At 54.8% G+C, this 27,844-nt stretch overlaps 1 protein-coding gene across 2 annotated transcripts in view; it reads left to right on the top strand.

Moving 5' to 3' along the window:
- Nucleotides 1–12,376: 12,376 nt before the first annotated feature.
- ITGAD (integrin subunit alpha D) overlaps nucleotides 12,377–27,844 on the top strand; it is a 29,768-nt gene continuing 14,300 nt past the window's right edge. For both annotated transcript variants that reach the window (XM_059692158.1, XM_059692157.1), the window contains exons 1-12: nucleotides 12,377–12,506; nucleotides 14,016–14,121; nucleotides 16,064–16,167; nucleotides 16,296–16,366; nucleotides 16,479–16,593; nucleotides 19,113–19,243; nucleotides 22,562–22,707; nucleotides 25,476–25,629; nucleotides 25,742–25,892; nucleotides 26,081–26,154; nucleotides 27,269–27,401; nucleotides 27,545–27,687. In XM_059692158.1, the coding sequence (XP_059548141.1) occupies nucleotides 12,476–12,506; nucleotides 14,016–14,121; nucleotides 16,064–16,167; nucleotides 16,296–16,366; nucleotides 16,479–16,593; nucleotides 19,113–19,243; nucleotides 22,562–22,707; nucleotides 25,476–25,629; nucleotides 25,742–25,892; nucleotides 26,081–26,154; nucleotides 27,269–27,401; nucleotides 27,545–27,687 (1,359 nt within the window). In that variant the 5' untranslated portion in view covers nucleotides 12,377–12,475. The remainder of the gene's footprint in view (nucleotides 12,507–14,015; nucleotides 14,122–16,063; nucleotides 16,168–16,295; nucleotides 16,367–16,478; nucleotides 16,594–19,112; nucleotides 19,244–22,561; nucleotides 22,708–25,475; nucleotides 25,630–25,741; nucleotides 25,893–26,080; nucleotides 26,155–27,268; nucleotides 27,402–27,544; nucleotides 27,688–27,844) is intronic.

Here is a 27,844-nt window from a genome sequence, read left to right as displayed (position 1 = left end):
AAGATGGCAGCTGGCAGCCAGGCAGCTGAGAATAGGAGGCTTGGTTGCCCCAGCGATGGAGAAAGTCAAGGATCCCCGCAGCTGCGGGGCTCTGAGCTCCTGAAGCAACAACTCCAAAAGATACAATGTTTCAATTACAGAAGCTAAAAGATGGTGGTTAATTTGCATACTCAGGCTCCAAGCAGAGCGAAGCCAAAGAGCCCTGAAGCAGCAGGGCAGAGAGGCCTCAGGGCCTGGGATCAGCGGAGCCAAGAGGCCTCCCAGCCCCAGTGATCAGCGGAGTCGAGAGGCCTCCCAGCCCCAGTGATCAGCGGAGGCCAGAGTCGGCCCAGCCCCGCGATCAGGGAGGCGAGAGTCGGCCCAGCCCCGCGATCAGCAGAGCCTAGAGGCCCCCCAGCCCCGGTTATCATCCGAGCCGAGAGGCCTCCCGGCCCCAGTGATCAGTGGAGTCGAGAGGCCTCCCAGCCCAGGTGATCAGCGGAGCCGAGAGGCCTCCCAGCCCAGGTGATCAGCAGAGTCGAGAGGCCTCCCAGCCCCGGTGATCAGCGGAGCCCAGAGGCCTCCCGGACTCATGATCAGCAGAGCCGAGAGGCCTCCCAGCCAGGTTATCAGCAGCCGAGAGAACTCCTGGCTAGAGATCAGCGGAGCCGAGAGGCCTCCAGGCCCCAGTTATCAGCGGAGCCGAGAGGCCTACAGGCCATGGTTATCAGCAGCCGAGAGGCCTCCAGGCCAGGGATCAGGGGAGCCGAGAGGCGTCCTGGCCCTGGGATCAGCAGAGCAGCGAGGCCTCCCAGCACCGGGATCAGTGTGACAGGGTGTGGAGCCCCAACCCTCTGATCGGCCCTGCTCTGTGTGTGACAGGGTACAGAGCCCCAACCCCCCTGATGGGCCCTGCACTGTGCATGACAGGAGTGGCGCTGCAACCTCCCTATGGACCCTGCCTTGAGTGTGACAGGGGGCGGTGCCCCAACCCCCCAATCGGCCCTACCCTGAGCGTGACTGAGGGTGGCATTGCAACCTCCCAATCCGCCCTGCTCTGTGCATGACAGGGGGTGGTGCCCCAACTCCCCAATTGGCCCTGCTCTGAGCCCGACCAGGGGCTGCACCTAGGGATTGGGCCTGCCCTCTGCCACCCGGGAGCAGGCCTAAGCCAGCAGGTCATTATCTCCTGATGGGTCCCAGACTGTGAGAGGGCACAGGCCAGGCTGAGGGACCTCCTCTCCCAACCCCGAGTGCACAAATTTTTGTGCACCGGGCCTCTAGTATTAAAATATAAGAAACAAACTAAACAAAAAACTGAGTCATAAAGTGAACTGATTGGTTGTTGACAGAGAAGGGGAGTTGGGAGGGCAACCTGGGTGATGAGGATCAAGAGGCATAAACTTCCAGATATAAAATAAATAAGCCATGGGCATATAAGTAAAGTGCAGCATGGGGAATATGGTCAACAACAGTGGACTAACTTTGTAGGGTGACAGATGGTAACTAGACTGATGTGGTGATCATTTTGCAATGTACACAAATGTCTAATCACTGTTACACACCTGAAGCTAATGTAACATTGTATGTCATTATACCACAATAAGAAAAAGCAAGAAACAGTTTAAACCCGCACATCTCACCCATTTGAAACTGGTGACTTTCACAGAAATCCCGCTATATTTTCAATAATTGTGTTCTTAAAAGTCGTCGATAGGTCCCAAGGTCTGCAACGGTCCCTTACCTAACATGCAGGTGGCAGGTGTGATTTTCACATAATTTTCCTTTGTGTGTAACAGCTTACATTCATGATATTTGCATTTTCAGGGCTGCTGTTGTATTATATCTCCAACTAACAAAACGGATCAATGGCTCAAAAATTATTCATTGAAGCATAAAAGTTGTGATAAAAATAAAACATTGCTGCATCTTAGAATAATGTCATGAGATTAATTCTGAGTGAGATTCCAGGGTGCGTTTAGTACTGGGATGTAGGCATGCAGGGATGAGTGTTTGTGAGCCAGAAAATTACAATAGGTCAGGAAGATATCATATCATCTGAAAAGTAGTCCCGTATCTGTTTGCTCTTAGGCTGTGGTCCTTTAGAAAACTATGTCAAATAGCAGCATGACGCTAAAAACGTTTTTGTGACCCCTTAGATAAAACAACAGAGATTTCTTAGAACTACAACATATTGCTTTCCTATCCAAAATCAATTAATTTTATCATTAAATACACAGGAAACAGAAGAACGGCAGTGGCACAAATCAAAGTTGCTTTTACAGAAATAGCATGTACACGTCACATAATTTCCAAAAAGCTTAAAAACCAGTGGTGAGGTTAATATCTGTTTTGGAAGCTTGCTTTTTTTCTGCAATTAACAGACTTTAAACAAACAAACAAACAAAAAACAACCTTCACACAAGATGTCCAGAACACCAATAATGAACTATCAGAAAGGAAAACTAAGAAAACAATCCCATTTACAGTTGCATAAAAAAACACCCCAAAACCTAGGAATAAATTTAACCAAGGACATAAAAGACTTGTACTAAAAAAATTATAAGACGCTGAAGAAAGAAACCATGAAGATACAAATAAGTGGAAGCATGTACCGTGTTCATGAATCAGAAGAATTGACGTCATTAAAATGTCCATACTACCTGAAGCAATGTTAACTTCAACCCAACTCCTATCAAGATACCAATGGTGTGTTTCACAGAACTAGAACAAATATTCCAAAAATTTATTTGGGACCGCAAAAAAACCCTGAATAGCTACAGCAATCTTGGGAAAAAAAACCCCACAAAATTAGAGGAATCACGCTACCTGAAATCCAGCTACTCCACAGGGCCACAGTAATCAGGACAGAATGTTACTGGCGTAAAAATAGACAGATATCAATGGAACAGAACAGAGAGTCCAAAAATAAACCTACGCCTTTATGGCCAATTAACACTTGACAAAGGAGGCAAGAACAAACAATGGGCAAAGTAGTCTATTTAATAAATGGTGTTGGGAAAATTGGACAGATATGTGCAAAAAAGTGAAACCAGACCACCTCTTACACCATACACAAGAATAAACACAACATGGATTAAAGACTTAAAGGTTAGACTAAAACACATAAAAATCCTAGAAGAAAACACAGGCAATAAAATCTCAGACATTTCTCATAGCGATATTTTTTCTGATATATCACCTTGAGCAAGGGAAACAAAAGAAAAAATAAACAAATGGGACTACATTAAACTAAAAGGTTTTTGCATAGCAAAGGAAACGATCAATAAAATTAAAAGACATCCCATGGAATGTGAGAACATATTCATCAATGATACATCTGATAAGGGGCCAAGTCGGGACCCTTCAGTCCACAGGCTGACGCTCTATCCACTGAGCCAAACTAGCTAGGGCCATATCCAAAATTTATAAATAATTTATACAACTCAACACCAAGACAAACAATCTAATTAAAAAGTGGGCAAAGGACCTGAATAGACACTTCTCCAAAGAGGACGTACAGATGGCCAATAGACATATGAAAAGATTCTCAATGTCACTAATCATTAGAGAAATGCAAATTAAAACCACAATGAGATATCACCTCATACCTGTCAGAATGGCTATCATCAATAAGTCAACAATGTGTTGGCCAGGATGCACTGTTGGTGAGAATGCAGATTGGTGCAGCCACTGTGGAAAGCAGTATGGAGTTACTTCAAAAAATTAAAAATTTAACTGCCTTGCCTGGACAGTGTGGCTCAGTGGTTGAGTGTCATCCCATGTATCAGGAGGTCACCGGTTCAATTCCAGGTAAGGGCACATACTGGGGTTTTGGGCTCGATCCCCAGTAGGGGGCGTGTAGGAGGCAGCTGATTAATGATTCTCATCATTGATGTTTCTCTCCCTCTCTCCCTCTCCCTTCCTCTCTCTGAAATCAATAATAACATTTTTTTTTTCCCAATGGAACTGCCTTATGACCTAGCAATTTCACTTCTGGGACTATATCCAAAGAAACCTGAAACACTGATTCTGAAGAATACATGTGCCCCTATGTTCGTAGAAGCATTATTTACAATAGCCAAGATTCAGAAGCAGCCCAAGTGTCCATCAGTAGATGAGTGGATAAAACAGCTGTGGTACATTTAATAATGGAATACTACTCAGCTGCAAACAAAAGGAAAGAAAGAAAGTCTTACCCTTTCGACAGCATGGATGGCTGTGGAGAGTATTGCGCTAAGTGAAATAAGCCAGTCAGAGAAAGACAAATACCGTATGATTTCACTCATATGTGAAATGGAATGAACAAAATAAAATAACTAACAAAATTGAAACAGAGTCATAGATAGAGAAGAGACTGACAGCTGACAAAGGGGAGAGGGGTTGCGGGGCTGGGTGAACAAGCTGAGGGGATTAAGCAAAGAAAAAAACCCTCTTAGACACAGACCACAGTATGGTGATTACCAGAGGGAAGGGGGTGGGGGCGGTAGAAGTGGGGAGGGGGGGAATAAATGGTGATGGAAGGAGACTTGACTTGGGATGGTGAACACACAATGCAATATTCAGACGCTGTATTACAGATTGTACACTTGAAACCTATATAATTTTATTATCCAATGTCACCCCAATAACTTCCACTAAAAAAACACACCTTCACACGAGATGTCCCGTATACCTCCGGCTCTGTGTCACAAGAGCAATTTGCCTTCGTTTGAGAGGGGCAACCATGGGACTGGCAAGTGCCGCCCAGGCTACCCGCAGGGCCCCACCAGATATCGCAGGATGGCCGCCTGAGGTCTGCGCCCGGTCTCCTGTGCACAGCAGGGAAACGGCTGTCAGGTTGATGAGACCACGTGAGCCTGTGAAGACCCGCCTCTGCTGCAGGACATCTGGAGGGGCCGGGGGAGGGCAGCCAGCCCACGGGAGCTCCAGGCCCAGGCACCACCGACTTGTTCTGGGTGATTTAAGACACACATTGTCCCAGACGCTGTGATTGATGAGGGGCAAGCCTCTCAGAAGGTGAAAGACGTGTAAGCCTCCGCAGGGGGTGTGGGCCTGGAGGATGTTCCTTCCCCACCTGGCACAGAGCCTCCGTCCCTTCTGCTGCTGGTGAGGAAAGGGCACACGTGCGACGGGGATCAGAGCAGCGAGTGCCTTTGAGCAGGCAAAGTACTGGAGAAGCAGGTGGAAGGTCTGGGCATCTCCACGGAGGCTACCATCTGAGTTAGTTGTGTCTGTGACTCCAGGAGGTAAGGGCTGGGCACAGCAGACAGCAGGAGAGAGCACCCCAGGATTTTGGTCCCAGCTCTGAGCAGGGTACCCAGCACCGCTCCAGGCAGAGGCTCCCAGGAAGGAGAGCGTATCATGGCGAGAGCTCTCCCTCTCTAGGGCTGGGCAGGCATATGTCTCATTAGCCACCTCTGCCGTGGCTCAGACCCCACATTGACTATGTGGCATTTCCATTTGCTCCCTGTCCACCAGCCCGCCGTCTCTGGAAGTGCAGGTGCCACTCGGCCCTGTAGAGTGTGCAGAGCCTCCAATGCCCCTCTCTGTTCCTGTGGCAGCAGCCCTGCAGCCTGTAGAGAGAGTCTGAGGGAAATTCCCACTGACGCCTGGTACAGAGGTGGGTCTGGTCCGGGCAGCCAGGCCACATGGACCACTGTCGCTATTCGGCCCAACACTGACACCATCTGGATGGAAACAGGAATGAACCACAGCATCGCAGGGGATCGCTCATGAGCCCTGGCGGTTCCCCCTCTGCACTGACAGTTGGGCTGTTCTAAAGGATCTGACCCTGTGCCTTGGACCATGGGAAAGTGGGGGGTGAACTCTCATGAATGAACCTTGTAAGGTCAAGATTTTTGGATGGAGATTTGGGTTCACCTGTAAGAGTCAGCGGCAGTCCTGTCTGCCTGTCACGCCCCAGCTCATAAGGAGCTGACCCCCTGCCCAGCAGGAAGCCGGCGCCCCAGCGCAGGTGTAGCCCGAGCAACAGACCCTTCAGTAGCCGCAGCAGACTGGGGCACGGGAAGCATGGCCACAGGGCACCCAGGTGGGGGGCATATTGCCAAGGGCGCTGGATCGCCCTTGATGTACAGTGACTTGGTTAGTGCCCTGGTTTTTAACAAGCCTGAGCAACTGGCAAAGGAGTCTGGGGCTGCACCCTGGAGTCCTCACCAGGGGAGGGCTTGGTGAATTGATTACACTGGCCCGCTCCGCCTGCGTGAGGGTCTGACCTTGGTTTGCGTGGACCCTGCATCTGGCCTAACTCCAGCTTCCCCTGTCACCGTGTACACCAGGCTGTCACCATGGGGGGTTGGAGACACTGAGGACCATGGGTGGATACCCTCGCCGACAGGCAGTGCCCCAGAGTCCCATTCAAAGGTCCTGATATGCAAGACTGGGCCGCAGAGCGTGGCATCGAATGGAGATTCTACGCCCGCGTGACCCGCAAGCATCGGGGTTGGCAGAAAGGAATGAGGGAAGATTACAACATCAGGTTAAATTACTAACATGAAAAGCCCCCTCGGCTGGGGGCTAAAGAACTATCCCAGTACATCTGGTTGACCAAGCAGGAGGGTCCATTGCCCCATGTGCCAGACTGGGGACCCCGCCAAGACACCCCACACCGTAAAGGTAAGGAAGGCGCCCAAGACAGCCTTGCTCCCACGCTCACAGCGGGGCACGTGCTGCGGAGCACACCCAGGCCCGTCATGCCCGGGAGCGGTGTTAGGACTAGAATTTGCAACGGGATGTCCCGCCGGGGTGGGTGGGTTACTTCGTACCCCTAAGTGCCCTGAGTGAGGGGCAGCTACCCAGTTTCCGCTGGTTCCCCGTTGTCCTGCTGCAAGCTGACCTGTGGCAATGCATAACCCCCGGGAGGGAACTGCCCGCACACCCCCTCGTGGCTGACGGTGCAGCCTCCCCTGGTCAGCATGAATGGGACGCAAAGCAGGCCCAGTCCTAAAGCTGCAGCCACCTAAGCTTTAGGCCACAGGGTAATTCTTACGGAAGGGGAGGCCCCGATGCAAGTTCCTGCCCTATACCCGCCGTTTTGACTTTCGACTTCTGCTGCTCCTGTGGGGTCCGGGCACAGGATGGGCACCTGGTGAAAATACCCTTCCCTGGGCCCACTCCCTGCAACAGAACAGTCCAGCTCTTGGGTATGTGAGCAGCTGCTCCTCTCCAGCTGGTCAGGATTAATGGAATGGGAGCCGCCGCCCCAAGGAGCAGACCAGACGGCTCCAAAGCAGTACATTCAGGAGGAACAAGCCAGGGCCAGTCCTCTTGATTCAAGGCAGCCGGGAGAGAGCAGCGTGTGGTTGAGACCACCTGGGTGGTCCCGGGACTGAACCACGGGACTGAACCTCTGTAGATACTTAAGATCCTGGCAGGTGGGGTGGAGATCTACTCCTGTGGCCCCCAGGTGAGTCCTCTGACCTGTTAAACCTGCACCTCGCAACCCGGATGGTCTCTCTTTCTTCAGTCTCTCCACGCCCACAGCGTAGGGGGCGGGGCTGGTTTCAGATTTTCCAGGGAACCCCAAGGTTGCAAACCAGCCCAGTGTCTCCCCCATCTTTCTACATCAAGGAGGTAAACGCCTCAGATACTCCCTTAGACCCCATTGACCAGGAGTGAGTTAAACTACGTCCCCCGGCTTCACGGAACGCCGAGCAAGGGGGCACCTGCCTTTTGCAGGCTTCTTGTCAGAGGGAGCTGCGGCCGCCACCCCCCTGCCTGGTGAATGTCACGTTGGAAGAATAAGCTGCGGGCAACGCTCCTTTATCCAGGAACAGCTCGGGCGCTGGGTAATGTCAGAGGTCTCCACGGGAGCAGCGATGGCGAGTCAAAGTCACTTTACACGGGATTCGCTCACTGACGTGGGAAGCCTGAACCAGCCCCAGGCTTTCCTGCAGCGCAAATGCGAGGGAGAAGCGCTTGATGGGTTTTGTTTATTGCTGACCACCGAGGAGCAAACAGACGTCTGGCTGTTGGTAATGAATGGCCGTCCTGTGCGTGGCGGGAAGGGGTGGCATCACCGTTGGGGGAGCGCTGGCCCCCGGGGGCCGGTCTGCGCACACTTCATTTGCAGAGGGAGGGGGCAGGGCAGCAGTGCGGCTCCCACCTGGCTCAGTGCTGACTCGGGGAGAGAATTGTGAAGCTGACCAAATATGGCCACTGGCTGTTCTGTATGGAGAGGTAGGCAAGTGGGAGGCCGCTCTCATACTGAAGTCATGTCAGGGACAAATGCGGCTGCGTGAGATTTTGCTTTTTATTTCAAATTGTGACAAAATACACGAAACGTGAAGTTTGCCTTCTTATCCATTTTAAGTGTACACTTCAGGCGTGTCAAGTACATTCCCTTCCACTCCAGGACTTCTTCAACTTGTAAAACTAAACCTCCGCACCCATTGAAAACCGCTCCCTTTTATCCCTCCCCCCAGCCCCTGGCAACCGCCATTCTCCGGCCTGTCTCTGTGAATTTGACGACTCTTGGGACCTCAAGTCAGGGGAATCGCAACAGTGTTTGTCTTCTTGTAACTGGCTCATTTCACTTAGCATCATGTATTGTTCAATTACTTTTTTACATATAACTGTAATGGTTCTAAGCACCCGAATTCCAATGGGGGCAGGGGGGGCAGGGTTTTTTTCCCCATCACCGAGCAATTCTTCAGCACCAGCGGGGTGTTCTACAATTCAGCTCAATTCGGACCCTCTCCACCCGGACACAGCGTCAGGTTCTGCAGGTTCGGGGCTCAGTCCTGCGAGGCTGTCCCACTAGATGTGGGTTGCAAGCCTGGCCTGTATCACCTGTGCTGTGACTCGCTGGCCATAGACTGAAGGCTCCAACGACCCTCCGTCCTTGGCTTTGGCTAATTCACTAGAATGGCTGACAGCACTCAGAGAAACATATTACTGTGGATGGCCAGTGCAGTATAGCTCAGGAACAGCTCGCGGAAGGGACGCGCAGGGCAAGGTATGTGCAGAAGGCCTGGAGCTTCCGTGCCCCCCGAGGGGCCGCTCCCCACAAATCCTCCTGAGTTCACTGCCCCGGACGCGCTCTGACCCCATCCCAGTGGGTTTTGTGGCGGCTTCAGCACACAGGCCCTGCTGATGAAGTCACTGAGCGTTGGTGAGGGAAGCACTTCAGCTCCTCCCGCAGGAAGCTGGGGTGGGGCTGAAAGTTCCAGCCCTCCAATCACGTGGTGGTCTGTGCAACCAGCCCTCACCCTGTTTTCAAAAGTCACCTCATTAGGATAACAAGAGGCACATTTATTTACTGCTCTTGCTATGGACCGAGGGCCTGCTGCCCTATGTGTGCACAGGAGCCGATGCTATGACATGGGCTTTTAAGGATAAAAGGAGAAGAGGTTATTGCTAAGTTGACCAGCGAGGAGGAGGCAGAGCTCAGATCCAGGGCTCAGGCGAGTTTTAGGGGTGATGGGGAGCAGGCTGGTGTTCGAAGTGCTGGCAGGGCCGGTTTGATGGAAGAGTTTTGGAACTTGGCCATTTATGGTAAAGGGGCTCCGGCACTGGATCTTTCTGGACAATGGACCCTTCGCTTCTGAGAGGGTTCCGGCCTTCAGGTTCCGTCATGTCCTGGTCCTCTGGTTCCATCATGGTGGTGGTGGTGGTGGTGTGTGTGTTGGGGGGGAGAGAAAAGAGGGGTTTTGTCCTGGGTGCACCTGGAGGTCAAAGTTCTCTCCTTTTTGCAGACTTGGGCCGCATGACTTGCAGTTTTGGCCTGTTGTCTCTGAAAAGCAACTCAGTACCTTGTTAGAAACAAGGACCAGTTTGAGCTGGTTCTGCAGTTATACGCTTAGGACTTAGGAAATTCCAAGAGTTTTAGGAGCTCTGTGCCAGAAATGGGACAACGACAAAATATATATTTCTTATAATAAGTGGCAATATCACGGGCTTTAAAAATACTTAGCGAGGCGGTGCTTCTCCTGAGTGTGGAACCCCTGGGGATACCCAGGAGGCGGCACCTCACTTACAGCAACTGCTGGAGGGGGCGGGGCCGGACGCCTTCTGCACCCAGCCTGGGAGAAAGACACTTCCATGAAGCGTGTGGTTTTTGCAAGCACTTGCTTGTCTTTTTTGCAATTTGACCTTATTGTTCTTTAAAAATGACTGGGCAACAACAGTCTTTTGCTGAGACAAGTGATAATATAATTGAAGCAAAGGTGGAAATCTTTACAGTGGCCGAGTCAGCAAAATGCTAGCCTTAAGCCTTGCTTTTGAAGGGAAGTCCCAAATTAGAGATTATGTGTGAAAGGTGATATCATTCAAGGTCGTGTCTATTCAATGAGGAACGGTGAAGATGAAGACATGAAGAGATCTTTAAGTCTGGGGATTTAGGAAAATCATTAAAAAATTATTCTGAGCCCTGGCTGGTTTGGCTCAGTGGATAGAGCATCGGCCTGCGAACTGAAAGGTCTCAGGTTCGATTCCGGTCAAGGGCACATGCCCGGGTTGTGGGCTCGATCCCCAGTGGGTGACTTGCAGGAGGCAGCTGATCCATGATTCTCTCTTATCGTGGATGTTTCTGTCTCTCGCCCCCTCTTCCTTCCTCTCTGAAATCAATAAAAAATATATTTAAAAAATTATTTTGAGATTCTAGACACAGAGAGAGGTTCACCGATCCGCGGAACTGCTGAAAGGGTGCTGTTTGCAACAGACCCCTTAGCACAGAGGGAGAGAGCTGTTGTTCAACTTGGCCTTGATCGTGTTAAAAGGCAGAATTCCACCAAGCACCCGTGGAGATCCGATGGGCTTTGCTAAGCGACTCATGAGTCAAGCAGCACCCCATCTGGCACCCGAAGGGCGGTTTCCTTGGGAAGGTTTTATGGGAAGAGGGTGTGGCGGGGAAGTTAGTAGTAAAAGAAAAGGAAGGATTCTTTTTAGCCAGGACTTCTTTCCAGCCGGCCTGTCTTCCTTGCGGGTGGGTGGAGGAGGCCCCTGTCACAGATGACCTGGCTGGTGCTTACCCAGAAGGTCCCGGCTGGTTAAGTGAGACTACGTTTCTGGGAGAGGTTGCACCTGCAGTCAAGTCAGGCATTCACTCTACGTTTGGTGTCATGGGCTTTTAGCACAAGTGATTCCATTGGGGGCTGTGGTTTTCTCTCCAACAGTAATCTGCAGAAAGTAGGAATGTTCGCCTCGAAGCCTGCAGTTGCAGTCCCCGGCCCAGTCCTTGCCAGGCCACATCAGTGCCCCTCCCAGCGTCTAACTGATCTCTTCTGTCCATCGAGTATCAGCTCAAGTAACTGGGGCTAAAATTTTTGTTTAGAAAGCTATTTTATATTGTCTACACTTGACATTTAACCTACATTTGAAGTGTTAGAAATAACTGTCATAAATATATGCTTAACATAGTATGCCACGGTTAGGGATTCTGTCATATATTTTCACCTTCTAAGTCTGGGCTCTTCTATAGCGGACCTTTTTTCATGTTGTTACAAAACATCTATTTATGTTTAATTGTGTGATACTTAAAGCACACAGAAAATTACAGAGAGAGAAAATAGCAACCACACATTTACCTGCCCCTCCCTGATTTAACAAATGCTAAAATATTCAGTGCTGAGTGTTAAATTTAAAGAATGCTAGCAGTGTCCTCCCCGCCCCACCAGAGGCGGTCACGCTTCTGACTTCGACCTCCGTGGGCTGGTGGCACCTGCTCGTATGAAAGGACTCATACATTATGCCTCCGGTTCCTGGCTTCTTTCGCTTATGACACTGTTGAGGCTCACCCGTGTTGTCACACGCATCTGTGACTTACTGCTCACTAGTAAGTCCGTGTGTATGACTTTACCAGTTTGGTGCTACTTCTTTCAACAGCACCCTGGCCCATGTCCCTCCTGCCCCCCCCCCCCCCGGATATTTTAGCATTTGTTAAATCTGGGAGGAGTAGGTAAATGTGTGGTTGCTATTTGTTCTCTGTAATTTTCTGTGTGCTTTAAGTATTACATAATTAAACATAAATAAATGTCCTGTAACGTTAAAATATATGAGAAAATCCCTAACCGTGGCATACTATTTTAAGTATATATTCATGACAGTTATTTCTAACACTTCAAATGTAGGTTAAATGTCAAGTGTAGAGTAGTGTAGGTGTAGACCTGAGGGGTGGTCTGCCCCTCTGCAGCTCACACCCATGTCCTAGGGCTCATGTGCCACCTGGTTTCGGAGGCGCCAGCTGGGTCTAAAGGGCTGGTGGGAGGGGCGGGGGTGCGTGTCTTCTGGGTCAGCCGGGCCCTGGAGGTGGTGGAGGGGGAGAACTTGGGGACTGTCTCCCAGGGTGGTGGTGGCTTTCTGCCCCTGCCTCTGCTCTATGGTGAACCAGGGACTTCCTCAATGCGCCTTCTCTTCTCACTTCAAGGCCCTGAGTAGTTATTAACTCTTCACCGAGCAGCCTTCAGCGAGCTGGTGCTCAGCCCTGCGATTCAGTGGCCGCTCAGCCCCAGGGCTCTCCTCCAGCGGCTGCTCAGCGATGGCCTTTGGAGCTGTGCTCTTCCTGGGCGGTGAGTGGGGCCCCGGAGCTGGGAGAAGCCCTGGGGGCAGCTCTCCCCGGAGCTGAAGGCAGGGGAGGGCTGGTCCACGGGTGCGGAAGGAGGACTGGCTTGCAGTCTGGGGAGGGTGAGACCTGAGCTGAGGGGCGCTGGGTGCTGCTCGGGCAGAGGCCCTCTCCCCTGGGTGGCCTGTGCGGGCGCTGGGGGGTGAGAGGAGGCAGCCCCAGCAGCCGGGAGGGGAGGCCACAGGAGCCAGCAGAGGGGGGACGGCTGGGTACCACCTGGGTACCCGGTCCTGCGTCTCCCTCGAATCTTGGTTTCGGGTTGGCACTCACACTGCCACCGAGAGAAAACTCTGGACGTTGGAAGCGGTGTCAGGCCCACATCCAGGAATCATTTGAAAATCGGTCGTGTGTGTGTCTTAAAGTCCGACTTCACACAGAAACCCCGATTCCGGCTTCTCTTCAGAAGGGGGAAGGTCCGGCAGCTCTGGTGCCAGGTGATGGCGGCCCCTGGGGAAGGGCCGCGTCTCTAAGGGCCTCACTCCCGGGCTCACACGCCGCTTCTCGCTGACGGCACCCTGAGGCCTGGACGCCAGGCTCCTTGTCAGATCCTGGGGCCGCGCCGGCCTCGGCGGAGCCATTCTTTGGCAGGAAGGCCTAGGACGTGAGGCTCCCCCCACGTGGCCATCGTAGGCCCCAGATCCCCAAACGTCTGTCCTCCTCCCCGAAGCCCGGGCATGAGGGTCTGGACCCTCCCTGTCTCGGCCCAGCCTGAGGCTTGGCTTCCCTGGAGTTTCCCTGGCATTGGGGTTGAAGTCGGGTCCTCAGAGAGTGGAAGGGGGGAGGGAGTGGGGGGGGGGGAGAGAAATGTTGATGTGAGAGAGACACATCGACTGGTGGCCACCCACACACGCCCCACTAGGGGCAGGGAGCGAACCCGTAACCCAGGTATGTGCCCTTGAATGGGAATCAAACCCACGACCCTTCTGTGCGCGGGCCAGCTCTCCAGCCACTGCGCACACCGGCCAGGGCTAATCCCAGAATTCTAAGTGTGTTCTCCAAGCTGGCCCCCAGGGCCTCTGGATGAGGAGAAGGTGACGCAGGGTGACCGTATGCCCTGGTTTGCGGGGCAGCCCCAGCGTCCCTGGTGTCAGTGTTGATGGTGTTCCTTTCACTCTCAGAAGGTCCCTGTGTAGACAGTAAACCCTGTGGCCACTTTGTCTTTAGAAGGCGTTCCTGATGCAACATCCCAGGCGGTGCCGGGCCTGATGCGGGTTCTGGACGCCCCCTGCGGTCCCGAGGGCCCCCTCTGCCTCGCTGTCCCTCGCAGTGCGCTCTGATTATTTCTAAGGGAGGGAGGGAGACAGGAGCCACACAGCCGGCAAACCAGGCAACAACAAAGACGGGCAGATGGGAACCCCAGGCTGCGGGAGGGCGGGCATCAAGAGTCCAAGAAGGGGGGTCCGGAGGGGGGCTTCTCTGACCCTCCACCCTGCCCCTCCGCTCCACATCCCCTCAGTTCTGGCTGCTTGTCACGGATTCAACCTGGATGTGGAGGAGCCCAGGGTCTTCCAGGAGGACGGTGCTGGCTTCGGGCAGAGCGTGGCCCAGTTTGGCAGATCTAGGTAGGCCCCCCACTCCCCTCGCCTCCCGCTGCCGCCTCAGCCGGTGGCTGTGCCCAGGTGTCCCGGGGCAAGCGCAGCGAGGTGCGGACACCCCTATTCACGATCCCGGGCCGGGCCACACGCTGGGCAACACATGGCCGTGGGGGAGAGGCCGCGAATCCGCCCTCCTGCACTGAGTTTTGTTTTTTCTTTGTTTGCTTTGGAATGTAACACACAGACTGAATAGCAGAAATCCGAAAGGCCCAACTCAATACCTTTGCTGTGTGTGCCAGGTAACCCTACCCAGATCAACACGGAGAGCAGCTCCAGCTCCCCACCCCCGGCCCCCTGGGGCCGGGCCCCTGCTGATCGCTCAGCACCCAACAAGCCCTGCTTTTTTGAGTCGCCTCACAAATGCCAAATGCCAAGAGCAAAGTTTCACTTCTCCTCCCCCTCCAGCCCCCGGGAGCACTCTGTGCCCCACAAATCCCAAGGCAGCCACCGTCCCACTTCCTTCACCACCACGTTGTGCTCAGGCCCCTCTGTCTTAAAAAAAAGAATATAGAGCTACTGACTGGCCACTGTTCACCGCATCTATAATAAAGGAAAGAGTGTATATTGGGTGAAGTTCCCATTGTTACAGGGTTATTGTTTTTCCTGGTTCCTGCTGAATGATAGCCCAAATACTGAAAAGACGGAGCCTACGTGTGAGGCATGGGATAAAGAAGAGCACGCAGAATGATAGTTTGACTAAACGTTGGCTCGTGCTTGGAGACCAGCAGGCCAGGCTGCTCCGGGTCTAGCCGGTTCCCACCAGCATCTTAGACACTCAGGGGCCTCAGCGCTCCCTACAGGAGCGGCTCCAGGGAAGCCACTGTAAATACCAGCTTAACGAAGCCTTGCTCGGCTAATTAATTAAAACACACCAGTATTTCTCTGATTTTCTCATCTAAGTGGGGGAGTTGCTGGTGGTGGTAAATTTTTTTCCAAAGTTAAAAAAGTCTCTTCTCTCAAGTTTTGCAAAGAAACCATTGCATTTCTATGACTACTAGAGGCCCCGTGCATGAAAATTCATGCACTGGACGGGGGTGGGGGGGGGGGTCCCCTCAGCCCGGGGCCTGCACCCTCTCACAGTCCAGGAGTCCTCAGGGGATGTCCTACTGACGGCTCAGGAGAGGGCCTAAGTGCAGTCTGGCCTCCCTCTGTGGGAGACGACCGGATGGCCCAATCAGGGGATGGTGCCAGCCCCCCCCCCCACATCACCCCTTCACCACCATGCTCCCCCATTCACCGTTCCCTCCCTCTGCCCACTGGCGTGAGCCTTGGCTGGCCTGATGCTGCCTGCTTGCAGACCCCACCCCCCGCCAACTGATCATTCCTCGGTTCGGTCGATTTGCATATTACGCTTTTATTATATAGGATAGATATAGTTATGGATTCTGATATAGCTATAGCTGTTTTAAATTGTCCAATTTAAATTGCTTCTATTATATTTTTCTATAATTCATTACAGAATCATCAGATGGTTTCGAAAACTAGGACTTCAGAAAATTTTCCATTGAACTTGAGGTGATCTGTTTCTTGGGGTGACTAAGAATGATGGCACCCCAGAAACAAAGGGCACTTACCCACAGTTGGGAAATGCTGTTTTGTTGTGAACAGTTTTATTTTTGGCGAATGTTAAAAAACACACGCCAAAAACAACCAAACCGTTTGTGTACATAAATACACATATATTCACACACACACACACACACACACACACACACACACACACACACACACGACGCCCCGCATGGTCCTTCCCATTTGTGGGTTAAACTTAGGCCCTGATTTTTGAGTCGCCTCACAAGTGCCAAATGCCAAGAGCAAAGTTTCACTTCTCCTCCCCCCTACCCCCCCCCCCCCGGGAGCACACTGTGCCCCACCCCCCCTGCGACGTGTGTCATGGCTGTGCCTCCAGACTCGTGGTGGGAGCGCCCCTGGAGGTGGTGGGAGCCAACCAGACCGGACGGCTGTACGACTGCGACGCTGCCTCCGGCCTGTGTCAGCCCCTTTCACTGCACAGTGAGTGGTTCTGCCCGGAAATCCGGCCTCGACTCTCCGTGCCTGAGTCCCCCCCTCAGCCTCCAGCCCAGATTCTCCCCGAAAATGAGGGTGTGCCGTGAATGTGACCATGTGTGTCTGGCCCTCAGTCCCCCTAGAGGCTGTGAACATGTCCCTCGGCCTGTCCCTCGCGGCCTCCGTCCACCGCCCCTGGCTGTTGGTGAGTTTCCTGGGTCACGGCAGGGGCGAGAGGGGCAGGGGCCAGCGGAGGCTGGGGAAGGGCCGGGGCGGGAGTGTCCTGGGCCCCTTGCCTACACCGGCCTCTGCCCCAGGCCTGCGGCCCCACCGTGCACCGAGCCTGCGGGGAGAACATGCACGTGGAAGGCTCCTGCCTCCTGTTGGACTCCCAGCTGCAGGTGGTCCGGAGAGTCCCCGCTGCCCAGCCAGGTAGGCCTCCTAGGGCAGCAGTGCCGTGGGGCCGCGTGCTGGCGCCGAGCAGCGGGCAGGCGTGAGGCCTGGTCTCCGCCTCCTGCTGAGGCGGCCTCGGGGCTGAGCTGCCAGAGTCCCCGATGAACTCTTCCCCCTTAAGGGCAGCGAATGGCAGGCCGTGGGAGGGTGCACAGGGCGCCGGCACGGGCATCGTGCACAGAGCATGGGCCTGGGCGCCGCAGGCGGCTCTTGCCCGTGGTCACCTCCTGTGTCCCGGGGCCGTCGCTTCATTCCCTGGGCCTTGGTTTCCTCGTCGGTAAGATGGCGCCAAATCACCAAGGTGCTTGTGGGGATTAAATAGTCATAGAGCGCGGCCTGGCCTAGCCGAGGGCTCCGTGGCGAGGAGGGAGACCACGCTGCCGCCTCTGTGGCCGAGGGGAGAGCGGGCCCAGGGCAGGGCCGGCCTCCCTGGTGCTGACTGAGGATGTGACCGAGGACAGTGCGTTGGGTCAGGGAAGCCGTGACGCCAGACGTGGCGGGCTTTTAGCCGAAGGTGAAGCAGCAGCAGGAGCCCCGCAGGCCGCAGGGTCTGCAGAGGGAGAGAGCGTGGAGGAGGGTGTCCGCCCTCGGGTGCCCGGCCCTGCCCGGAGGCTGTGCAGCCCGGCCGGCCGGGATGGGGCATTTAAACGCTCGGAAGTAAATGCCTCCCGGATGTCCCCGGGGCCTGAGGAAATGGGCCTCGGGAGGTAAACCTGCAGGCAAGGCCTTTGCCTGGAAGGGAAGGGGCAGGGCAGCGTCCAGGCAGTGGAGGGCGCCCGACCTAGTTGCATCCTCAGGAGATAGATCCTGGGTGCAGGGCAGGGTGACTCCCACCACAGCCGAGAAAGCAGGTCCCAGAGGTGAGCGCCACTGTTAGGGATGGGGGACTTCGGGCGCAGCCTGCCTGGCCGGGTCCTTTTCCAGAAGACGCCGTACAGCAGGGGCTGCTGTTGGAGGCCAGGGGATCGCATGAAAGGAGCAAGACACAGAAGGGAATTACGAGGGAGCTCGTATTGGCGGAGAGGGTGTGGCGGTGCTTTCGAGATGCAGCTGAGAAAGTGGGCACAAGTGTGAGATAGGATGACAGGAACACCAGCTCCCAGCTGGGGGCGGGGGTAATGTGAGAAGGGGGCCCGGGGGCCTCTGAGCCTGCCAGTGGCCAGTGGGGCTGGATGTCCTAGTCCTGGGGAGAACGGGGATGTGATTTCCCATTTGCTCTCTGCACCAGCTGGCTGAGCGGGAGGACCAGCTGGCTGAGCGGGAGGACGGGGGAGGAGCGGCCTCAGCTCAGCCTCACTCCTCAGTGCTGGGTCCCTGGCCCCCACCAGCCCGGGGCAGCACAGGATGTGGGCACAGTGGAGGCAGCAACGAGGTCTGGCAGACAGGCCACCGCCCCCCGCACGAGTGTGGGAACAATCTGAAATGTCTTATTTGTCACGTGCTGAAGGCCTGGCTTTCCCCTGCAGTGTGGACTCCGGGCAGGGACGGCATCTTTTTTGAAGCTCTGATCTTATAGTGCATCTCCCTGAACAGGCTCTGAGGCTCCCTTGGGAATGGTCTCGGGAGCAATGCCCCTGAGTGTGAGGAAAGCAGGACTGCGCAGAGGGAGAGGGTGGACGCAGAGGCATTGGATCAGAGGCCTCAGCCGGAGCTCGGAGCTGGGAGCCCGGAGCTCAGAGCTGGGAGCGTGGCTGGATACAGGCTGCCTCCAGGAACAGGAGGTGTAACGGGGGGCAAGACAGCTCCCGTTTGGACTGGCATGATTCCTGGGAGGGACTCCACCGGGAGCCCTGGACAGCGAATTCCCTGTGGCTGGGATGAGCGCTTCGTCCCGATAGGGATCGGGCCTGGTGGCAGCCCCAGCTGCAAGTGTGTCCTTCCCTGGGCCCAGCGCCACGCCAGCCTGTGGTGCCCATGGGGATAACAGCGACCGCTCATTGGGGGCACCCCCTACCTCAGACACTTTGTGTTCACATCAGTTCTTCTTATCCTGGCAATGATCCCAAGTGGGAGGCACTATTCTTATGCCCATTTTACAGATGGGAAAACTGAGGCCGGTGGAGTTACACAACTTGCTTGAATCCACCACTGGCAGGTGGTGGAGCTGACTTGAGCCCAGCATGCTGGCTCCAGGGTGCACACTCTGGACCACTTTGCTAAACTGCCTTCTCCTCACCTCGATGGCCTCTTTAGAGTGTGTGTTCAATAGATATTTGTTAACTAAATGATTGAGGAACCCACTGGGCCCCTGTTCTCTACTTCCTCCTTCCCCTTTCAGGCCTTGTGGGAAGAGGGGAGCCACCGGGACTCGCTGAGGGGAGCGGGGCTGGGGCCACAGACGTGGGTCTCCTCCGTGGAGGGTGTGGAAACCGGGTGGGAATTGATTCCTATGCCCAGGACAGCCCCCGCGTCTGTGGAGGGGGGAGGCTTCTGGGCCCGCGGAGGTGGCTGGCACCCACACGTGCGTCTCTGGCCCCTCCCTCCCTCCCTCCCCACAGAGTGTCCGCACCAAGAGATGGACATTGTCTTCCTCATCGATGGCTCGGGCAGCATTGGCCAAAGTGACTTTAAGCAGATGAAGAACTTCGTCAGAGCCGTGATGGGCCAGTTTAAGGGCAACAGCACCCTGGTGAAGACTGGGTCCCCTGGGCCTGAGGAGTGGGGTGGGAGGGTCTGCTTCTGGGGACCACAGCCGGGAGGGGGCGTGGCATCGCTGGGGTGGCTGGACCGGCGGGCCTGTGCTGGAATGAGGCCAGGGTCCAGGGTCCAGGTAAGGTGCCAGCGCAGGCCAATTTGCATCCTGACCCTAGGAGGTCCCCACCCCCCATTGCATTTAATAGGTTCCCACATGCCACAGAAAATATAACGTTTTTGCTGTTTAAAAGCATTGAAAACTTTGTAAAATAATTCTGCTGTGAAATGTGACTGAAAGTAACTTGGCCAGATCATTGATGATTCTTTTTTTTTTTTTTAAATATATTTTTATTGATTAAGATATTACATATGTGTCCTTGTCCCCACGTTACCCTCTACCCCCCCCCACCCCCCGTTGTCCGTGTCCATTGGTTAGGCCTATATGCCTGCATGTAAGTCCTTTGGTTGATCTTTCCCCCTTGCCCCCACCCTCCCCTACCCTCCCTCCAAAGCCCGACAGTCCAATCAATGCCTCTCCGTCTCTGGATCAGTACTTGTTCATCAGTTTATGTTGTTCATTATATTCCACAAATGAGTGAGATCCTGTGGTATTTATCCGCTCTCCAGTTCCATCCATGCTGTGGCAAATGGTAAGAGTTCCTTTTTCTTCTTCCTCTTCTTAAAGAATACCTTTCAGCACTTCATATAATGCTGGTTTGGTGGTGATGAACTCCTTTAGCTTTTTCTTATCCGTGAAGCTCTTTATCTGACCTTCTATTCTGAATGATAGCTTTGCTGGATAAAGTAATCTTGGTTGCAGGTTCTTGCTATTCATCACTTTGAATATTTCTTTCCACTCTCTTCTGGCCTGCATGGTTTCTGTTGAGAAATCAGCTGACAGTCGTATGGGTATTCCCTTGTAGGTAACTGACTGTCTTTCTCTTGCTGCTTTTAAGATTCTCTCTTTGTCTTTTGCTCTTGGCATTTTAATGATGATATGTCTTGGTGTGGTCCTCTTTGGATTCCTTTTGTTTGGGGTTCTCTGCGCTTCCTGGACTTGTAAGTCTATTTCTTTCACCAGGTAGGGGAAGTTTTCTGTCATTATTTCTTCAAATAGGTTTTCAATATCTTGCCCTCTCTCTTCTTCTGGTACCCCTATAATTCTGATGTTGGTACGCTTGAAGTTGTCCCAGAGGCTCCTTACACTATCTTCATATTTTTGGAATCTCTTTTCTTTTTCATTTTCAGTTGGGTATTTTTTGTTTCTTTGTATTTCAAATCTTTGACTTGATTCTTGGGATCCTCTTGTCTGCTGTTGGATCTCTGTAAATTATTCTTTATTTCAGTCAGTGTATGCTTAATTTCTAGTTGGTCCTTTTTCATGTCCTCCATGGTCTCACTATACTTATTGAGGGACTCATTAAATTTATCGGCAGTTTCCATAAAATTCTTGAAAAACCTTATAAACGTGGTTTTGAACTCTATATCCAGTCGTTTGCTTTCCTCCGTTTCTACCATTTGTGACCTGTTTCTTTGTCTCCGCATTTTGGCTGCTTCCCTGTGTTGATAGAGTGGCTTTGTGTGCTAGGTGTCCTGTAGGGCCCAGTGGCTCAGCCTCCCCAGTTACCTGAGGTGGACACTCTTGGTGCACCCCCTTGTGGGCTTTGTGCACAGTCTTGTTGTAGCTATGCCTTGGTTGTTGTAGGATCACTGGGAGGAATTGACCTCCAGGCCAATTGGCAGTGAGAATCAGCTGGGTCTGCAGCGGGAGAACTTCTGTGCTGGAGACACCCTTCTGGGGCAAGACTTGCTTAAGTGGGGCTTTGGTGCTCACTGAGACTGCACCCTGACTGTGTCCCTTATGGATCTGAGGAGTTGTGATCTGGATGGTCCCCCTCTGACCACTGGGTACAGTGGCTCTTGGATCTAAGGATGTGCTAATTTAGCCTCTGCCTGAGGTTACACAGCAGGAACTACGAAGAGAACTGCAGATTCCCCTTCCTTTTTTTGGAGTTTGGAAGTGCCCTGATGCTGCTCAGCTGTGTAGCAATGCAAGCCGCTGTGGGGCCTTGGGCCTTCTCTTGGAAGCTCTGGGTCTATCTGGCCCGCTGCAGTTAGGTAATTACAGGTTGCAAATGGCCGGGGCATTCATATGCAAAAGCCTCTGCCGCAGCCTGGGCGGGGCGGGGTCTCAAGGAATCAAAGGGCGGAGCAAGCAGCTATGGTGGAGCCTCAGCCCCGCCCTAAGGAGTCGCGAGTCCCAGTGTCCTGGCAATGGCTGCAAGCACCTCTGAGGGAAAGCTGTCCTCAAGCTCGCTCGCTGCCAGACAGACCAGTTTCTCCCTGTATGAGTCCTGGGTCCCCAGAGACTTCCTGGAACCGGATTTCAGAGCCGTCGGGAGCTTGTGTCTCCCTCCGGATTCAAAAAGACAGCCGCGTCCTCAGGTGCCAGACCCTTTCCGCGCGAGCCCCCGTACCTCTGCACTCCACCTCCTCAGCTCCTCTGGCTCTCAGTGTGCTTTTCTTTCCTTCTAGTCGTAGAATTTACACTCAGCCAGCTCTCCTGTAGTTCTGGGTGATGTCCGGCTTGTGTTTTTGATGCATTTATCAATTGTTGTGGGAAGCAGCAATTTCCCGGTGTTTATCTATGCCGCCATCTTAGTTTCTCCTGATGATTCTTTATAATTCTTAATTCATGGCTTCTTCATCTTATTATTTTATCTCCCAGTAATTAGTGAATGTGTATGTACACATTCTTGAGGAGTGAGGAAACACGGCTACAAATTGATTTCATGCGTTATCATTTTTTTAGATGCAAGTTTAACAAATATTGTGGTTGGCAAGGTTATTCTTTGCAGATGATGAAAGAAGCATTATTGGATTTTGAGTTTCCGGTTGTCTTTTTGGGTCATTTTCTTTTCTTGTGGGTTTCAGTATATATTTGCTGGGCCTCAAAAACACAGACCAGGCCCTGACCGGTTTGGCTCAGTGGACAGAGCATCGGCCTGCGGACTGAAAGGTCCCAGGTTCAATTCCGGTCAAGGGCATGTACCTTGGCTGCGGGCACATCACCAGTAGGGAGTGTGCAGGAGGCAGCTGATCGATGTTTCTAACTCTCTATCCCTCTCTCTTCCTCTCTGTAAAGAATCAATAAAATATATTTTTAAAAAAATAAAAGTGCTTAAAATGGAAAAACAAACAAACAAAAAAACACAGGCCATGGTTTGCAAGCCCAAAATTATTCTGAAATAAAAAGCGTACTAAACCCCAAAACAACAGCTCCTGAGCCCAGGCCCCTGTCGCCTGCCCGCAGTTCTCGCTGATGCAGTACTCCAACATCATGGAGACACACTTCACCTTCACCCAGTTCCAGGGCAGCCCGGGCCCTCAGAGCCTGCTGGATCCCATCGTCCAGCTGAAAGGACTGACCTTCACAGCCTCAGCCATCCAGATGGTGGTGTAAGCTCCCCCTGCTGCCTGCGGGACCCCCGCCTCCCACCCCCCTGCTGCCTGCGGGACCCCCGCCTCCCACCCCCCTGCTGCCTGCGGGACCCCTGCCTCCCACCCCCCTGCTGCCTGCGGGACCCCGCCTCCCACCCCCCTGCTGCCTGCGGGATCCCCGCCTCACCCTTCCTCCAGCTGAGGGAGGCTCGGGAAAGGGATGCAGAAGGGAAGGGAGAGGCTGCAGGCAGAGTCCTCCTGGAGCGCTTCTGGCCTCCTGCTCCCCGCATCCCCCCCTCCCCTCCCCCACCCCTTGCAGGAAGAGCTCCTCTGCCCCCTTTCTGGTTGCCTGGCCTTGCCTGGGCTGGACCCAGAGCCCACCTGGGGCAGCCAGCTCCTGGCCTTTGGTTCAGACATATCTGGGTTCCCATGCTGGCTCCCCACTGGTTATCTGGGCAGCCCTGGGCGTTACTGACCCTTTCTGTCTCGGTACATTTCAAATGAGTAAACCACCAGTTTGTTTAGGGCGAAACGAGGTAACATGTGAGGAGCAGGGAAGGTGCTGGATCAGCGACAGGGTTGGGAGCCCCCGCCCTCGCCCCCTTTGCCGCAGGCACCGTGCCTCTCCCGCTCCCGCCCTCCCCTCCTTCCTCACCCACGCGTGCCCTCTTCATTAGCTGGTGCTTATGTCTTATTCTGTATCTGTTGGTGTCGTTTGCTTTATCTTTAAAGCCAGCACATGTGATGCATTACTAACATGTGCCACAGGATAACACGTGGCCCCGGCCCCACGGCTGGGCGCTGGCCGGGCACCTGTCAGCACCGGGTGCGGAGGCGGGGAGAGGGCCCGGGTGCGAGGCCCGCACGGAAGACGTGGCTCTCGTGGGAGAGCGGCTGAGTGTCCTGGGTGCTCTGCTGCCCGCACGCTCCGGGGCGCGGCTCTGGGGGTGGTGCCGGAGAGAGAGGTGCTTCTCCAAATGCCCCCTCTTCACTCCTGTGGCTCAGAACTGGCCACTGGCCCCTGGGGACAGACAACCATGAGAACAGCCTCCGTCCCCGAGTGAGGCTTCTGTCCTGGTCCGTCGTCCCTTTCTTCTCTGGGGTCTGTCCAGGGGCGGCCACAGTGAGGTTCTCTCAGTGCCGCCCTGCTCCTCCCGCCGCCCTGCTCCTCCCTCCGCCCTGCTCCTCCCGCCGCCCGGCTCCTCTCTCCCAGACAGCGGACAGCCCGCCGCTCCCCAGAGCCAAGCCACCTCAGGCTGACTCCGCTCCTTCCTGCCGCGGACTGGGATTGGGGTGGGGAGTAGGAATTTTATTACAAAAAAGACAAAAGGGCAATAACTTTAAGGAAATATTGGGGGACCCACTGTCCCTCTAGCCAAACGCCTCACTGTATTTTATTTTTTTTAATCCTCACCCGAGGATAGGTTTATTGATGAGAGAGAGAGAGAGAGAGAGAGAGAGAGAGAGAGAGAGAGAGAGACATTGATTGGTTGCCTCCCACTCGCACCCCAACCAGAATCAAATCTGCAACCTGGGCATGTGCCCTGACTGGGAATCGAACCCACAACCTTTTTGCTGTATGGACGATGCTCCAACCAACTGGACCACCTGGCTGGGGTCCCTCACAGCTTTTTGCAATAAGAGGAAATAAGTACAAACGGATAACAGAATCCCGCCTGCAAAGCAGTGTGGCTCCCATCCCCGTCTGCGTGCCGACACATTTCACGTGGTCACGACCAGGTGGACACTGCTTCCGTCCGCCTTGTTTCCGTCTGCTGTGTGGATCGCGTCCACCCGCCTCCACAGCTTTTACTGCTTTCCTCTGCAATGTCTGTGTGCTTCTCCAGGGCTCTGGGTCATGTGCTACGCACCTTCCCTAATGTTGGACGGGGGCTGTTTCCGGTGTTACCTGTGCGCGGATGTGAGCACACGGCCACAGTGTGAATGGTGTGCGGCAGCTCCACAGAGTTAACGCTTCCTGAGAGGCCGCTCACTGCAGTCAAAGCTTGGCCTTGTTGGGGCCTCAGAATCACCCGATACCATCTGCCTCCATTATCTGTTGTTGCCTAACGACTCCCAACTTTGGTGGCTTAAACTGCAGCTCTTTTTTTTATTATTTTCATGATCCGGGGCTCAGCCATGTCACACAGGCTCTCCGTCCCTCGTGGGGCTGGTCAGGGGGCGCCTGGGCTGGAACATGAGAGTGGCACTCCCGTGGCTGTAAGGCGGGGCTCAGCCGGGCTGGCTGGGCCTCTCTCCGTGTGGCCACTCCAACAGGGGAGCTAGACCTCTCTCATGGGGTTCAAGGGCTCCCCAAGGGGCAAAAGCTACCAAAGCTGGGCATGGTGTCTCCTCCACTGCATGCGGGCGAGTAGAGCAGGTCCCAGGCCGGGTTCAGTATGGGAAGGGGGTCGGGTGGGGCTCCCTGGGGCCATCTTGGGAGACCAGCCATGGCACAGTCGTCATTCTCACCTTGCTGGAGAGCAGCAGAGGCTCAGAGAGCCGAGGTAACTCACCTGCAGAGCTCCCGCCCGCAACCACGCTGCCTCCTGGGAGTGAGACGCCACCGTGGGCGGAATTCTAGGAGCAGAGGACCCGGGAATCTTCGTTATTGGCCTTCCTGATCATTGTCAGCGTGGTTTTCAAAAAGGGATGGATTTCTTCACACGCCTGGCAGCCTAGGGCGCCAGGACTCCCCAGCCCTCCGGATGAGCTACTGGTACCACAGACCATTTCCTCCCGGAGTCGGTCCCCCTCAGCAGCCATCTCCCTCTCCTCCCTGCCAGGAAGGACCTATTTCACAGTAGGAACGGGGCCCGCAAAAGTGCCAAGAAGATCCTCATTGTTATCACGGATGGACAGAAGTACAAAGACCCCCTGGAGTACAGTGATGTCATCCCCCAGGCGGAGAGAGCCGGCATCGTCCGCTATGCCATTGGGGTGCGTGCTGTCCCTGTGGACAGCCCCAGGCTCGGCCTGCTCCCCCCCCCACCCCTGCCCCTGCCCCGCAGCAAGCAGCCGGGCGCTCCTCCTCAGCCGCCTCTCTGCGCAGGTGGGAGGCGCTTTCCAGGAAACGGCCGCCAGGCGGGAGCTGGACACCATCGGCTCCGCGCCCGCGCGGGACCACGTGTTCAAGGTGAACAACTTTGCGGCGCTCGGCAGCATCCAGAAGCAGCTGCAGGAGAAGATCTTCGCGGTGGAGGGTAAATGGGGAAAGAGCTGAGGTCTCAGCACCGAAGGTGCCCCACCCACTTGTCCCCTGCGGGTCTGAGGTCCATCCCTGGGCACAGCTCACCCAAAACTGAGCCCAAGCCCAGGCTCCCCTCCTTCCTCCGCTCCGAGCCCCTGCGGTCTCCTGGCCTCCGGGAGCTGCAGCGACCTGCTCCCACAGGAACCCAGTCGAGGACAAGTAGCGCCTTCCAGTATGAGATGTCACAAGAAGGCTTCAGTTCGGCACTCGCAAAGGTGGGTGGAGCGCGCGCACGGCAAGCGGGTCTCGGGCACTACCTTGGGCCAGCCCTCGGTTGGCAGCTGGGACCCTGTCCTCCAGCTCAGCATCTGTTCGGCCCAGACGTTCAGGGCGCGTGTGGGCACTGGGGACACGGCAGAGAACAGATTAGCCGAAGCTCCTTCTCTCTTGGGGGAGGTGACAACCGAGAAACAACACCTTTCAGACTGTGGGAGTCGGGAGAGAGCAAGGGAGGTGCTCAGAGGAGACCGGGGAGTGGGAACTGAAGCTGGGCGATGAGAAAGGGCCAACCCTGGACACACGTGGGGAGAGATGGCTCCAGTAGAGGGGAAAGCACATGCAAAGGGCCTGAGGCAGGAGCAAGGTCACTGCAATAGGGAGCTGGAAGGGCAGCAGAGCCGGGCAGAGTGCAGGCAGGGCAGCGGGGAAGGAGATGGCCGAGGCGGTGGGAAGGCCCAGACCATGCAGACCAGACATGACAACATCGCACGCCTTGTCCGAAGGTCGGTGTGTGGGCCATATGTCCAGAGGGACTCGCTTCCAGACAATTTGTGGAGAGAGTGAGGCGGACATAGAAGTGGAATGAGATTGGCCATGAATTGGTCCCTAAGCTGAGCCATGGGTACTATGGGCTCATTATACGCTTCTCTCCACTTTTGTAAATGTTCTCAATTATCCACAATCAAAAGTTTACCAGCAGACGGTCTGTGTGGAGCAGGGAATGCCCGTGGCTTCCCGAGGGAGGAGCAACCCCCAGAGGAGGGAGGAGGCTGCCGCTTCCAGAGGGAGGCGCTGAGTCCCAGCAGGAGGGAGAGAGGTGCCCCGCAAGGCTTGGTGTGTTTGGGAACAGAGGGGACTCCACAGGTTTGACTGGGGTGGATCCTAGATGCCACCCTCAGGGGCTTGGTGACGGGTGCCATCTTGGTTCCCCGGGAGGGTGGCGGCTCCACACTTGGGTTTGAGGGGACCTAGCTCTGGGGCAGTGAGAGGCGATGGGGCTGACCGGGCAGGGGCCCCGGATGGGGAAGAGGAATTCCAAACAATGGGTGAGGCCGCCTTGGAGTTGCTGTCTCTCCTGCTCCCCGGCTCAGCCCAGACCTTCCTTCCCAGGACGGACCAGTTCTGGGCGCTGTGGGGAGCTTCAGCTGGTCTGGAGGTGCCTTCCTGTACCCCCCAAACAAGAAACCTCCCACCTTCATCAACATGTCTCAGGAGAACCTGGACATGGCGGACTCCTACCTGGGTGAGAACAGGCTCTGGCTGGGCGGACAGGCGGGAGATGAGCTGCCTGGGGGACAGGGGACGGGTGGGGGTGGGGGGGGGGGTTGCATGGTGGGACGGGTGGGGGGCAGGGGATGGCCTTTGTGCTGAGGCCCAGTCCCTCAGGTTACTCCACCGAGCTGGCCCTTTGGAAGGGGGTGCAGAGCCTGGTCCTGGGGGCCCCCCGCCATCAGCACACCGGGAAGGCCGTCATCTTCACCCCGGCGGCCGGGCAGTGGAGGCCGAAGGCTGAAGTCACAGGGACCCAGGTTGGGTGTGGAAGACCGGAGGGCGGCAGGTCTCTGGGGAGGAGGGGGCAGAAGAAGGGGTTCGGGCCTCATGGGGGGAGGTCCTGGTGCCAGGGAGAGGCGGGACCTGGCCCAGAGGGTGCCCTGCGCCAGGGCAGGCAGGGTGACGTGAGGCTCT

Source organism: Myotis daubentonii, chromosome 4 (genome assembly GCF_963259705.1).
Source record: "Myotis daubentonii chromosome 4, mMyoDau2.1, whole genome shotgun sequence".
NCBI lineage: Eukaryota > Metazoa > Chordata > Mammalia > Chiroptera > Vespertilionidae > Myotis > Myotis daubentonii.
Note: the sequence above shows the minus strand (reverse complement) of the source record. Positions and strands in the feature narration are given on the sequence as shown.